This window comes from Platalea leucorodia, assembly GCF_965183815.1.
Source record: "Platalea leucorodia genome assembly, chromosome: 13".
Taxonomy (NCBI): domain Eukaryota; kingdom Metazoa; phylum Chordata; class Aves; order Pelecaniformes; family Threskiornithidae; genus Platalea; species Platalea leucorodia.
Genome location: NC_138835.1, coordinates 5,988,820 through 6,002,099, shown reverse-complemented (window position 1 = coordinate 6,002,099; position 13,280 = coordinate 5,988,820). Strand labels below are relative to the sequence as shown.

Genomic DNA, 13,280 nt, shown 5'->3' with positions numbered 1-13,280 from the left:
AACATCTGCATAAAATCAATCAGGATATTAATAAGTTGGGTGCTGATCTATTCAACTACACACAGCAAAGTGCACAGCTTAGCTCCTGGAGTGCAGTTCCCTGTGGCTTACAGGAACCAAAGATGGACTGGAAGGGTATCAACCAGAACTGACATTTAGACCAGGATGTCATCCCCTCCCACAGCCACATCTATACGCTCCAGTCTCCCCACATGAAGACTTTGCCCTCTTTATACATGGAATGGGCTTGAATATCTTCCTAGATGAAGGTGGTTTTGCTCAGCCTACGTCCTCACGAGCCCAGGGTGGGAAGCTGAAAGCCTGCTCTGCAGTACCAACAATACTGCATTTGTTGACCATGTCTTCAGAACACTTTCCCGTGACTAGAAGCACTAATACTTTTTGTCATTTTATATCTGAAATACAATTCAAATGTAGCTAATTCTACCCGTCGTACCTTATCTGTGTATCATGAGGTTTATTTTACAGATGAACTGGCTTTTAAGTTAAGAGGTGTGACAAGGCCACTGATGGTGGCTTTGTGGTTATAGGTATCAGGAACTCCTGGCTCTCAAACTTTCTGAAAGAAGACAAAAAGTTAACAGTTTAGATTGATACTTAAACAAGGATTTAGGAATACAAGATGGAAATTGGGTACTTAGTCACCCTTTTACATCTAGACTGCAGTGTAAGAAACGGAGGAATGACAGCAAAGTGTATTGACCTGAAGCAAAGGACCAAAAGCAGAGACCAGATAGAACCTGTTTCAGCTAAAATTAATGGAAAACACTTGCAGTCTGTACTGGGTGTTCAATCATATAGTCACTGAGCAAATTCCACAAATGTAGATTCCTCTCCTTATGCCCTAAAAGCCTTGTTTTGCAATTGGGTGGCACGATTTATTTTTCAGGGGTGCTCAGCACCATTTGTTGCTCCAGCCACACTGCGAACAGCAATCACGGGGCCCATTTGAAAAGCTAACTCCTTTACTTGAGATGACTTTAACAGAGGTGCCAGGCTGCAGCCACCTACATTGGAGAAGCTGAATGCAAATCAGCGCACTGGAGAGAGGATTGCCTGTGGGAGGGCAGCGCCAGAAGCTCATGAGCGGGTCTGACACATAAGCATTTTGCAACAAGATGTGAACGTTGCGTGTATAGATCACTTACAGTAATAGGGGCGGGAGCTGGAGTTCAATCAATTATTTTCCCTCCCAAGGCACAAATAAATGCAAATTTTACTCATTTACATTTCTCTTACTGACATATTTCCTGGTGTTGATCCAAATTTGTTTGCTTATGTGTCCATGTCTCTTCTTTTAACGCTGCAGTCTCACAGTTATTGCTTCTTTCCCTCTCTGCCTTGGTATTTTTTGCACTCCCAGATGGCCCGCTCTGCTTTTTAACCTCTCCACTTTTTTTTCCCCCTTTTGCAGATGGTAGAAACAACAGAATAAAAATATAGAGAGATCCGCAGCCCAGTGCTCAGGGAAGGACAGCTCTCTATTCCCTTCCTTCCCTGCTGGGAGTCAGGGAGAGGCAGGATCTTAAGTCATCCCCACCCTTCTTGGCTGCCAGAGGAGCAGGAGTGGTAGAGGAGATGTATGGAGGAGCAGCAAACTCTACACCCATGACACTGCTGCAGACTCAGCGCCTCAGAAAGCCCTCTTGTGTCCCTGATGTGAAGAATTCCTCCTGGGCTGGTACAGCCATGCCTTGTCCCAGCAGGCAGCTGAGCTTTCCAAGCTCTCACTCCAATACGCATGGACGTTTGCTTCTTGTGATACTTGTTGCTTAAGAAGTTTCAGTGAAGCTGAACACGTTGCCATGAGCTGTGCAGTTTGCCGTGTACAGGCGGAGTGGGGTAGATATGTAGTCTGTCTCTGTGGGCATAACCAGTGCCCTTTGGAAACATACTCTTTAACTGCATTTTGTGAAACGCGCTTGATCTGTGCTTTTTAAGCCTGAATCTGTCCCACAGCATAACTGCTACAAGTATAATGCGAATGAACAATATTCATATATGGCAGAAGACGGTTTGCTCTTCGAGGTAATTTCCTCTGCTATCGTTGAAACTGTGTGTGATTTCAAAAAGCTGTCAATCTGTGTCATGCAGTCTTTGCTCAGATGAAGTATGTGACCTTATCCTTGCTGTCACTTTTTGCCACCAACTAAAACTGGTGTAAGCTGGGAAGCTGATGAACTGCGCTTCTGACACTGTTAACAGCTGGAATTTGAGTAGCTAGATCTATAGTGTAACTATAGGCAGGGTCATAGCCAGGACTTATACCAGGATGTGAAATTTCTGTTTTCCTGAAACAAGTAATTCCTAAGTTTTATGAGTTACTCTAGAGGTTTAGAATAATAGGATGACGAAAGGCTTGTCTTCCACTTTGAAACCCTACTTCATTTTCAGATTTCTACTTCAGATCATACCTGGGAGAGGATGGCAATTACAGCAAAGATAGGCTTGGTGTGCGTTGCAGAACTCGTCACCTGTGCCAGAAAGGTCTTCCAAGTAACGAAACCAAGACGGACTGATCTTAAACTTGTCTTGCTATGAACTGCAGAAGCAGGAAAACTCTGCTTGACTACCTACAGAGCCAGGAGAAGAAATTCATAGGCTGAATGCTGCTTTCTAGTTTCACATTTTAGCTTTTGGATTTGTTTGGATTTTTTTCTTAGTTCACAGCCTTGAAGAGTTTGCTTTCCTTTTGCAGGTGGTACATCGATAGATCCCCACAACGTAGCGTGCTTCACAGAACTGTCCTGTCTGTAAGTATAACCTTCCTCTTGTTCCAGTGCCTTTCCAAAAAGCCCAGGAAGAAAAAGAATATGGCTATTAATAACACTCCAGGCTGACCTTTACATTTTCGTGGTATATTACATTCTCAGGGGTGTGTTCATCAGAAGGACAAACTCTCAGTCCCAGAGGAAAAGGCACTGCAGTGGAGAGCACTCTCACAGGGAGTGAGTCATGTGGGCATCTCAAGCCTGATGTGAGATGGATTAATTCCTGCAACAGGCAGCAACTGTTGCTGAAGCTTGGGCTCATAGCGATGTGTAAAGTGAACTTGTCTGCTGTATAATGATTTAATTTGTACACTTACTAATTGCTGTAACAGCCAGGCAGCAGAGTATTGATTACGTACCTTGAGTGGTGCCTAGGCAACACAATAAATGGGAAGAAGGAGATATTCTCTCCCTTTGCTCAGGTGATGTCTTTCTCCAGGAAGAGACCCACTGACATTCCACAGCGTAACTTGTGGGAGTGAAGAGGTAAGAACCTGGCCATCAGTTACCAGACCTGACTGAAAGTAAGTCAAATAGAAATAAACTTGTTGAAATAACTAACATCCTTCCTACGAGGGACACGCACACACACAGTGTCTCCTTACAGAATAGGTGCAAGTCTTCCCAGGCATGTTCCCACTGTGAAGCATTTGCTCATGTCTCTGCCTGAGCCCAAACTCACAGACCATGTAAACACGCTTCCTGGACTTTGTTCTGGCATCCCCACTTGCTGTCGCTGATTGTTCCTGGAACCACGCTGGGAACAGGATGCCAGGGAGGCAGTTTGCAGAGAAGCCCGGGCTCCCTCCCGCAGGACAGGGCTCAGGGTGAGCCTCACCGAAACGCTGCCACTGCCTGCCAGGAGCCCTGCTCCTCCTCTGCTTCAGCGCAAAGTCAAACGGGTTGATTTAAGCCCAGCTCCCAAGACTAGGAGTAACAAAAGGTCCAAAAAAGAGAGCTGGTCAGCTCACCTGGTTAACAGTGACCTCCGTGGGCAGCTCTGTCAGTCCTGCAGGGCAGCTCTTAAACCGTCAAAGCAGTCCTGCTGAGTCAGCAACAGAAACACTTGAAGGTTTCATACAGGACTTGATCTGCTCAGCCTTTTGGATGGTGTTATTAAAGAGGAAAGAAAGGGTCACTGCAGCCTTCTTAGCAGATCTATCCTTCTGCTGACACAGACTCGAAGATGACTTTGAAAGAGAAATTTGTATCAAGAAGACATCTGACTTGCGAGAAAGCACTGAAACGAGAAACCAAGATTTCAGTGAGAACTACACAGGCTATTTGCAGAAGCTAGGCTACAGCACAGATAGCTGGTTGGAAAGATCTAACTCCGGAGTGCCGGATGTGTGGCCAGGCCCCAGAGAGTATTAGTCATATTATAAGTGAATGTTCAGAGCTGGCCGGAGATGAGTATAAAATACAGTATGACAAAGTTGGCAGCACTGTGCACGGAGCGTGCTGCCAGAGAGGGGGATATTACCACCAGCATCATCACCCCAAGCCAGGTAAATTGATAGCAACTGAGGAGGTGAATTTGAAGTCTGTTGCAAGGAAGCAGATGTGGTGCCTCCAGAAGAGAGGGGGAGAGTGAGAGAGCAAGCTCCATCATTAGCTTCTCCACTGGATGAGTGTCAATAGAAAATAACAAGAAGCCACTGACAAACACGAGTGTGTGTGGCAGGAAGTGAAGAAAAACTGGGGCAAGAAAATGGCGCACATCTCAGTGTCACATCCTTATTTCCAGGGGGCTGAGACGTGGCGGAGGAGCTCAGCCGCAGTGTTCAAAGGGGACACGAGCTCTCCCGTGGACCCGGGCTCTTCCCGCCCGCCCGCCACAGCAACCCCACGACATCCCAGAGGCTGGGAGGTCACCTCAGCTCCCCACCCGGATCCGTGGCCGGGACGAGAGCCTCACCGAGGCCGCGGTGAAATATCAAACCAGCCATAGCTACGGTGGTTTGGGGTGCTGGCAATGGGAAGGGCTGCCCGACGGCTCTCCTGGCTCCCCCAGCCCCCGCCGTGTCCGCAGGGACGGGCTGGCCCGTGGCTTCCCCGCGGGGCAGGAGCGCGGAGGGGAGCCGGCAGAGCCCCGGCCGGCCCCGGGCACAGAGGGACGCCGACAGCTTCACCCCCGGGGCCGGAGGGGCGCGGCGGGGGGTGCGACCGCCGTCCCCTCCGCGTCCCCCCCCTCCCCGGGCCGCCACCGCCGGGAGGCTGCGGCGGGGGCCGCTTTCCAGAGAATACGGTAAACATGTCCGCATCACGTGTGGCCGCCTCCCGCCGGCCGCGGCGCGGGGGACCGGCCGAGGGGAGGGGCGGGACGGGACGGGACGGGGCGGGAGGGGACACCGCGCTCCGCAGCCCCGGCGGAGCGGGGCCACTTTAAGAGGCCGCCGGGCGCCACCGCCTCGCCCTGCCCGGCCCGGCGGAGAGCATGCCCGCGGCGCGGTAGGGCGGGCAGCGCCGGTACCATGGGGCTGTGCTACAGCCTGCGCTCCCGCCTGGCCGCCGCGCACCCCTCCGCGCCCTACGGCAGCCGCGGCGGCGGCGGCGGCGAGGCGGACATCGCCCCCTCCGCGGCGGCGGGGGAGCACGGAGACCCGCAGGTGCGGCACCGGCTGCGGCAGGACCTGGTGGCCAAGGAGCGGGCGGACAAGAAGCGGAGCAAGAGCATCGACAAGACGCTGAAGGCGGAGAAGCGGGAGTACAAGCAGACGCACCGGCTGCTGCTGCTCGGTGAGCGAGGGCGGGAGCGGGGCGGCGCGGCCCGGCAGGTGCGGGGCGGCCCCGCCGCCGCTGTCAGCGCCGCTGCCCGCCGGCCCCGCGCTCGCGGAGTGGGCGGCGGCCGCGGGTGGGGCGGGCCGCGGCGGGGCGCCGCGCTCACGTGGGCGGCCGCGCCTCAGCGCGCCCCGGCTCTGCCGGCGGCGGCGGGCGGGGGCGGCGGCGCGGGGGGCTCGCGGCGGGGGGGCTCGCGGCGGCGGGGGGCTGCGCCCGGGTGCCGCTGCCGCGGGGGCCGGGGGCGAGGCTGCGGGGCCGCGGCCGCCTGCGAGCGCAGCTCTGGCTGTGGCGGGCGCTCGCAGCCGGCCCGAGGCAGGCGAGGTCCCTCCTCGCCGCCTGCACGGCGCTGGCTCGGGCCCCACCGAGGTGCCGCGGCCGCTTTCCCCAGCCGCTGCTGGCACAGAGCCACTCCCTCGGGCCGCAGAAGAACGGGAGTTCTTTGCGCTGGTGCAATTTTCCTGTACAAAGCCTAAGTTTTTATATGTGCGTTAATTTTTTGCTGTCGCCGTCTCCCCCTCCCAAAATACCCCCTCGGGAAGTTTCAGCCTGTGAGGCTGAGGCTCGTTCGGTTCGTGGCTGCCCCGCGCTCCCCCGCAGCAGCACCAGCTCCCTGCGTGGCCGCTTCCCCCGGGCCGGGCTCCCGGCAGGAGATGCTCCTGCACGGTGGCGGCTCCGGCACTGGGCTCCTTCCCTGAGGGAAGCCCCAGGAAAGGGCACCTTCTCTTCACCTACGTGTGTTGTGTGATGTCTGAGCTTGTCTGTTGCGTGATCCCAATGCAGACAGTCACAGAAAGTCATGTGTGGGCCTCCAGGTAAGTCAAAGGGGTTTGGAAATGTTTCTACTCCCCCTTCCCCCAGCACACTGCCGGTGGAGCACAGATTATCCTGCACAAGTGGATTGCTGAACTCTGAACATCTTGGACTAAGAGAGAGTATTTTCAAATGTCTGCAAATAACTTAAGAGCCTCCTACTCCTTGAGGCGTGTGTGGTACTGCATGTGATAAATGGCAAGATTCGGCCCTGATCTTTTCGGTATGTGTTGTAGCCTGTAATAGAAGAGCTGAATTTTAAGGAGCTCTAGAAAACAATATCAGACATAGTTTTCTGAGTCTTAGTGGTAAAAGTTTTTATTCTGGAAGTACAGCCTCTTTTGATGTGGTTGTAGCTATACTGATGTGTGTTCACAGAGGTGTACTTTCTTCTTATGAGAAGGGGGATGAGCAACACTTGTGTAAAGACTAAAGCTTGTATGCTGTGACTGTTGGTCACACCTCTAACCAGTGTGGCTTTCCTTTCAAGCACAGGCTATGCTGTAGGTATTTTACAGTTGGTTTTTTTTTTTAATGTATTTTGAGTTTGTTCTGTAGTGAACAAGTGCTTGAAGAAGGAGCTGTGAGAATTGTTTTTTCTTTGTAGATTAAATAATTAGGGGGAAAAAAACCCCAGTAGGGCTAATTTTGATGTTAATCTGCAAGGCTTTAAGTCATAAAGGCTATCTGATAGGCTTCTGTATTTGCAATAGGCAATATTTCAGTTGCCTGTTTTTTAATATTGCTTCTAACATGTTGTGCCACAGAACTGGTTTTTGTAGAAATGACATAAAACATTGAGTGGGTTAAACAACATATCTTAGCAGCTTAAAAATTATTTGTGGTGAAGCCAACAGAGAGAGCATTCTTTGTCAAAGTACTGATTTATAAATCTGATGGATATGAGTCAGTGTTATGCTGGCAGTGGTTTATTATATTTCAGCCTGGACTTGAATAGCAGGAAGTCACTTTTTGGCCCTCTGTAAATCTTGGGATGCCTAAGAGACCCATTTCCCTGCGCCTTGCACAGGGACTGTCAGTTTTCCACTTAGTTTCCTTCCCTTGCTACTTCTCCCCTGCATCCCGCTCTCACTGTTACTCTGTGAATTTTCTATTTCTAAACTGGAATAAGGAGTTTGGGGTATATTTGGTTATATTTTATGTACATCTGCAGGTGTTGCTGCCACAGCTGAGTGTCTCTGTGCTGAGACTTCGCCTAGATGCTTATGGATTGCACGTGCAAATAGTGCAGGACAGTAGAATTGAATGAGGGGGCAGGAGTATCTAGCTGGGATTTAAAACTGCAACTGGGTCTTCTGCCAAGGAATGGAGTTAGGGTGGGGGAAGAAAAGGACTGAAGAAGTGCAGAGCCAGGGCTGTCTCCTTGCTTGGGGTTGAAGGCTCAATGGCAAAATCTGCAATAAATACTCATGGTTTCTTACTTGTGCTCCCAGCTTTTTAGGCTGATGTGCTCCTGCAGGAGCTTATCGCTGACGTGGACAGCAAAGGACACCACAGGTGGCTGCTCTTTCTTTGAGAGTAACAGAATTTAAATGAAACCTGCACTGATGCTTCAGGTCTGGTCTGCCCCCAAGACTAAATTATTTTTACCATACAGCTGCATTAGCTCATATACTTTCAAAGGCTGAGAAGTTGTGCTGCAAATCTCGAGCGTGTCCTCGCATGGCATTCTCAGCCGTACAGAATACAGGAGTGCACAAAGCCATAGGTGTCCGTGCCTGCGAGTGTTTCGATGTTGTAGGGTATGTAACCTACCTTACAGCTGTAAGCTCTAGCCTGTTACTCAGCGTGTTACTCAGATTAGTGCTCTTAAGCACGACTGATGCTTTATGTTCCCATGCTGCAGTTCCTTTTTTGGAAGGAGAAGTTCCTCACTTTATCAGAGTGCTCAGGGTTGTGCAGTGCACGGGTGTAGTTACTCAGTGGGTATCTGTATGTCCTGTTACTTGATTTTAGGTCTTTTTCATCATTTTTTCAGTCCTTTTTCATCACCACAGATGAAATTACCGCAGGTAAATTACCAATTCCTGCAACTTCTCTTAATTTCAGTAGAGCAAAGATCCTACATCTGCTCTATTTTTGAAGCAATAATCTGACTGTGTACTTGCAGGAGAGGAGCTTTTTGCTTTGTTTTTGTGAAAGGAAAATGCACAATCAGGTGTAATCTCGTTGGATTTTGTTTAGTGTACTGTGCAAGTCACAACTTCGAGATTACAATCATTGTTATGTTGGCAACGTAGTGTGAGCTCAGGGTTACTACTGGGTATTGGAGGGTGATTTTCAGTGCGTGGGGGTTGTTTTTTGTTTGAGAACAATCCTGGCTCTAAAATTGAAAGTGTGTGCTTATGGGGGAAAGGATTTTAAACTTTGCCATAAAGCAATTCCATTCTGCATGTGCTTTCTCACTGGTGACAGTAATGTGGGTCTTCCTCTATGGTTTTTTTTTTTTTTTTTTAAGACTCAAATTAAGACTTTGAGTATTACTGAACTTAAATTGTGTTTTTTATCTTACAACAAGTACTATATAAAAACAAAGAATTGTAGTCCTGTCTGAGGGGTTTTAATGCTTTTGATCAGTTAGTATTTTCCAACAAAAACCCACTCTGTCCGAAACTGTTGCTCCGCTCTCCTGGTGTATGTGTTGCTTTACCATGGCCTTCATCCTCTTCTGTGATCTGGTTTGCTGTACGAGAGCAAACTTGGGCTGGTCCCCTCTCGGTGCTTTGCCAATCTTTGTGTACTTATTCACTCTCTCAGGCTGAACTCTTACCCACGTAAAAAGTACTTGTAGCTTATTCCCATATTGAAAAGCAAATGTGGGTATTAATATACTGATATTGATATATGCACTTGTCATAGGTATTTATATTAAACTACAATATATTAAATAATGGCCATTCTGAATTTTACCTACATCAGTGCTTAAGTAAAAATGCTTCTAACAGAAATATTTATATTGGTACAAATATGAATATAGGGCATGCAAATTTGAAGTTTTTATAGGGGGAATATATTATACAGGAAGAAAAACATACTTTAAAAAGCTAGGAAATATCAGCATGGAGACTAACCACAGTCACCCTCTCTGTGTGCATGCTGCATGGTAAGCCCCTCCATACCATATAATTAACGACTGTCTTGTATGGTTTACATTGTATTTTTTTTCCACAGGGCTTGTACTTCATTCAGGGCACAAGATGGATGTTGTGCAGTGAATGAGCAGCTATTCAATATTCTTATCCTCCTCATACAATGTGTCACCCTGTGCCCTATTTACAACACAGCAGCCATACCCTGTACTGAATAAAGAACTGTTGAACTCCTCATGGGCTTTTCTGTAGTAGTGATCACTGCAGGGACTGAATGCTTCATAAATGTCAGTGCACGGAACTGCTGTGAAATGAGGTGCTATCGTTCTCCTTCTTTCATGGATGCTGGAGAGGGAAATGCCACAAAAGACTAAAGCTAAAATTGTCCGAAGCTGCCACATTTTTTTAAATGCCCAGTCTTTGCCTAACGCTAATTTTTCTCCATAGTACTTAGCTTCTTTTTAACAACACTTCCTGTGTTTAGAGGATGGACCTCATGGTTGTGAACACTCAGCACTTTTGCAAGGTGAGCATTAGATGCTCTTAAGTGCAGTCCAGGGAGCAAGAAGCACACATCGGCGCCCGCTGTGGAAGCTGTGTGCTGCTGGGTCGGCCATGGTAGCTCTGCAACAGAATGAAGCTGGTCTGGTTCTCCAGGGCAGCATTTAATCCCACAAGATATCCTTTCCCCTGCTGTGATTCCCTGTCTTGCTTGCTTACAGCGAGGTGGTTATCCTGACCCTGCTTCTCTCAAGGATCGGGCGGGTGGGGAGGGGAAGACACCCAGTTATAAAGATAGGCATGTGTTCAAGCACTTGACCAAATTCCATCTCATAGGAGCTTGTCCTTGTTGACAATAGTTTCATTCACTTACAACCGATTTGTTTCTTGTGCCCCATGTATTGTGAGCTAGAGGGGGCATAAGCCCTGCAAAAAAGTGTATGATCCTTATTAGAATGATTGCATAAAAGATGTACAGACCAGAATAGACTAAAAACGTAGAGGGAACCTTTATTCTGGCACTTCCTAATTCTTGAGAACAGGATTTTTGAAACTAAATGTCTTATACCAAGTTGGTATTTCATTTCCCCTTTAAGAAAAGCAAGAACAGAAAAATGAAAAAATCCTGGGTTCAATCCTAGGGGATGCTTGCGATGTGAGTGTCTTGGAATGGGCTGCTCTGCTGAACAACCTGCCCCCTGTGACAGCAGCTCGCAGGGCAGCCATACGCGGTTCTTCTCCAAATGGACTGTCATTAGTGGTGAAGGAATTACAATATTTTCCAATAGGGTTCCCAGTAATTACCAGATACTACAAGAACACTTGGACATGGGAATCTCTGTGGTTTCCATCTGCCCAGTACTTTCCAGTGCAGACATGATGATCCTGCTGTGGACACCAGGAGGTGGTATGCTAATTATGGGTCTTCCTTTACGATGAAGAGCCTCTGCAAGACCAGTCCTACTCGGTTCCCGCTGCTGTATACAAAATGGGCTCTATGGCATAGAGTGCTGCCTGTTCAGTTGGTAAACAGAGGTCTTCTGGGTCTGGAGCGTATTCACCCTGAACAAAAATACCTGGAAAGCTTTGCAGACTTTAACCAAGGCTTTACCCAGTATGCAAGCAATGCTGGCCCCAGGACCTGTGATGTGATTTGGTGAACGTTCACTGAACCTCAGAGTTCAGACATGTAGTGTCTTCAGCTCTGGCACCTCTTATGCTTCAGATCACTTAATAAAGTAGTTTCTCTCCTGCTCCCATTTTAAAATTTCATAGAAAGGAGACAGGCAAGCTACTCATCATTCCCTGCTTTTTTCTTTGTTCTGTTTTTTTTTTTTTTTTTTTTTTTTTTTTTTTGGGGGGGTGTGTGTGTTGGTTTTTTTGTGTTTTGTTTTGTTTCTTCCTTGAGAGCTCCTGACCTTGACTTTTTCCTTGTACCACCTCCACATAAACAAAAAAATCATTAGCCTCAGGCAGACACATGGCGTGGAGAGCTTCAGCCAGCGTATTTGAAGTTTGGCAAAGTTTGAGCTGCTGCAGACAGGGCCTGGCAGTGGAAGGTGTCAGGAAACCTACAGCAGCACTGCTATAAAAGTGTTACGATGAAGGGCTGCTAATGGATGGCATACTGTATTGATGCTAGGATGAAGTTTTCTGTATAGAGATCCAAACTGCAAAATAATTACTCTCACAGTTACAGCTAGTGCTGAAGGGATGCTAAAGTGTAAGCATGGATTTTTGTGGGAAGGGGGTGAGGAATCTGGGGGATCCCCGATCCCTAGGACCAACCACGGCTGTGCAGTCTCACAGCAGCATAAATGTACATCATCTCTCCCCTTCCCCAGCATATATGCAACCTCTGTGTTAGTGGTAATCTGTATTTTTACTCATTAAATGCCTGGTGGGATAAAGATCATCGGTCACTCTAGAGAGGCCGCATTCATGTGTAGCCATGGACCAAATTTCAGTTATCGGAGACTTTTTTTTCAAGCTAAAACTCCACCACAATGGTGCTCTCTTTTTGACTATTGCTTTTTAGCCGTTTGCCCATCTCTGTTATTCTGAAGGAAGGTAGCAGCTTTTCCTTTCCACCTGTAGAAAGGATGGCTGTTGCACCTACTGGCATCACAAGTAGTGAGTGAAACCACCACATTTCTTGCCTGAAAGAAGTTAAGACTCACCTAGCACGCAAGTTAACTGGAGTCAGAAGTTTGTTATTAGGGCAGCTGAGTCCCATGAAGTTTTTCTTTGGGAATGGGAAGAGGTCAGGGAAGAGGGTTTTCAGGGGGGAATGGGTGGCCTGACTTGAAAGGGAAATGCAAACTTGTGGAAATACCTATGTGTAGCCTCTATTTATAGTTACAAAGAAGTTACCTGCTGAGCACAATATCAGTTATTAAATGTGACACTTAGGTCTCACCTATGCTCCTATATTTTTAACTAGCGGCTGGCATGGCAGGCTCAAACTGCTGCTGGTTTAGGTGCACCAGGGCGGGCAGAAGCTTGTCATCCTGTTGCTCAGTCAGCACTCTGTTTCCAGAGCAGACAAAATGTCTTGATTGCTTCTGTGCAACTGTCGGCTCCTTTCTACGCTGGGACATCTTAAATTGAACTGTCTCCTGTGCAAGGGTCTCTCTAGACCTGGCAGTGTCATGGCTGGGAATAACTGATGGAAAGGACCAGCAGTGAAGAAAGGAGAGAGGAGGACTGAACCTGACCTGGTGCTTCTTAAAAGAAAAAAATACTTTGGAAATAAATAAAATTTTAAAAAAAGAGCAGGAAAGGAAGAGAGAGGAGACCAAGTGTCTTAATGTTATTCATAGCTCAAACTTTACTGCTGTAATAAAGTACAAGCAAACTCCTTCTGTCTGATTCATGAGGCACTTGTGAAGTTTTTGGAGCTGCCTACAAAAATGTGGTTCAAATTCTCTTATGTTTCTCAGCATTTATCTCCAATGTACGTGTTGGAGCTGTGTTTGTGTTATTGTATGCCACCTTAAAGAGGTGTCTGGGGCAGCTCAGGCAGGGCTGGCAGGTGCCTGAACGTAGAGTATCTGGACTGTAGAGGAATTTTGTTTTCCTTCCTTGGGTTGGGTGAAAACCCTGCAGTCAGGGTTAGGGAAGGAGCCTCCAGCTATGACCACGCTGGTTTTCATACCTGATGGCTACCTGTTTTTTTTTTTTCTATTAGAAGAATCTAATAATTCCCCATTAACCCTTGTTCTTTGTATAGCTTCCTTTGGAAGGAGGGATGAGAGAGACTCAAAAGAGACATGTAGAACGCCAT

The 13,280-nt window shown here is 48.0% G+C and overlaps 1 protein-coding gene across 1 annotated transcript in view; it reads left to right on the top strand.

Moving 5' to 3' along the window:
• Positions 1-5,266: 5,266 nt before the first annotated feature.
• The window catches only part of GNAS (GNAS complex locus), a gene marked incomplete at its 5' end in the record, with an annotated part of 161,360 nt that continues 153,346 nt past the window's right edge, over positions 5,267-13,280 (top strand). The window contains one exon of the mRNA XM_082325561.1: positions 5,267-5,531. Within this exon, the coding sequence (XP_082181687.1) occupies positions 5,267-5,531 (265 nt within the window). The remainder of the gene's footprint in view (positions 5,532-13,280) is intronic.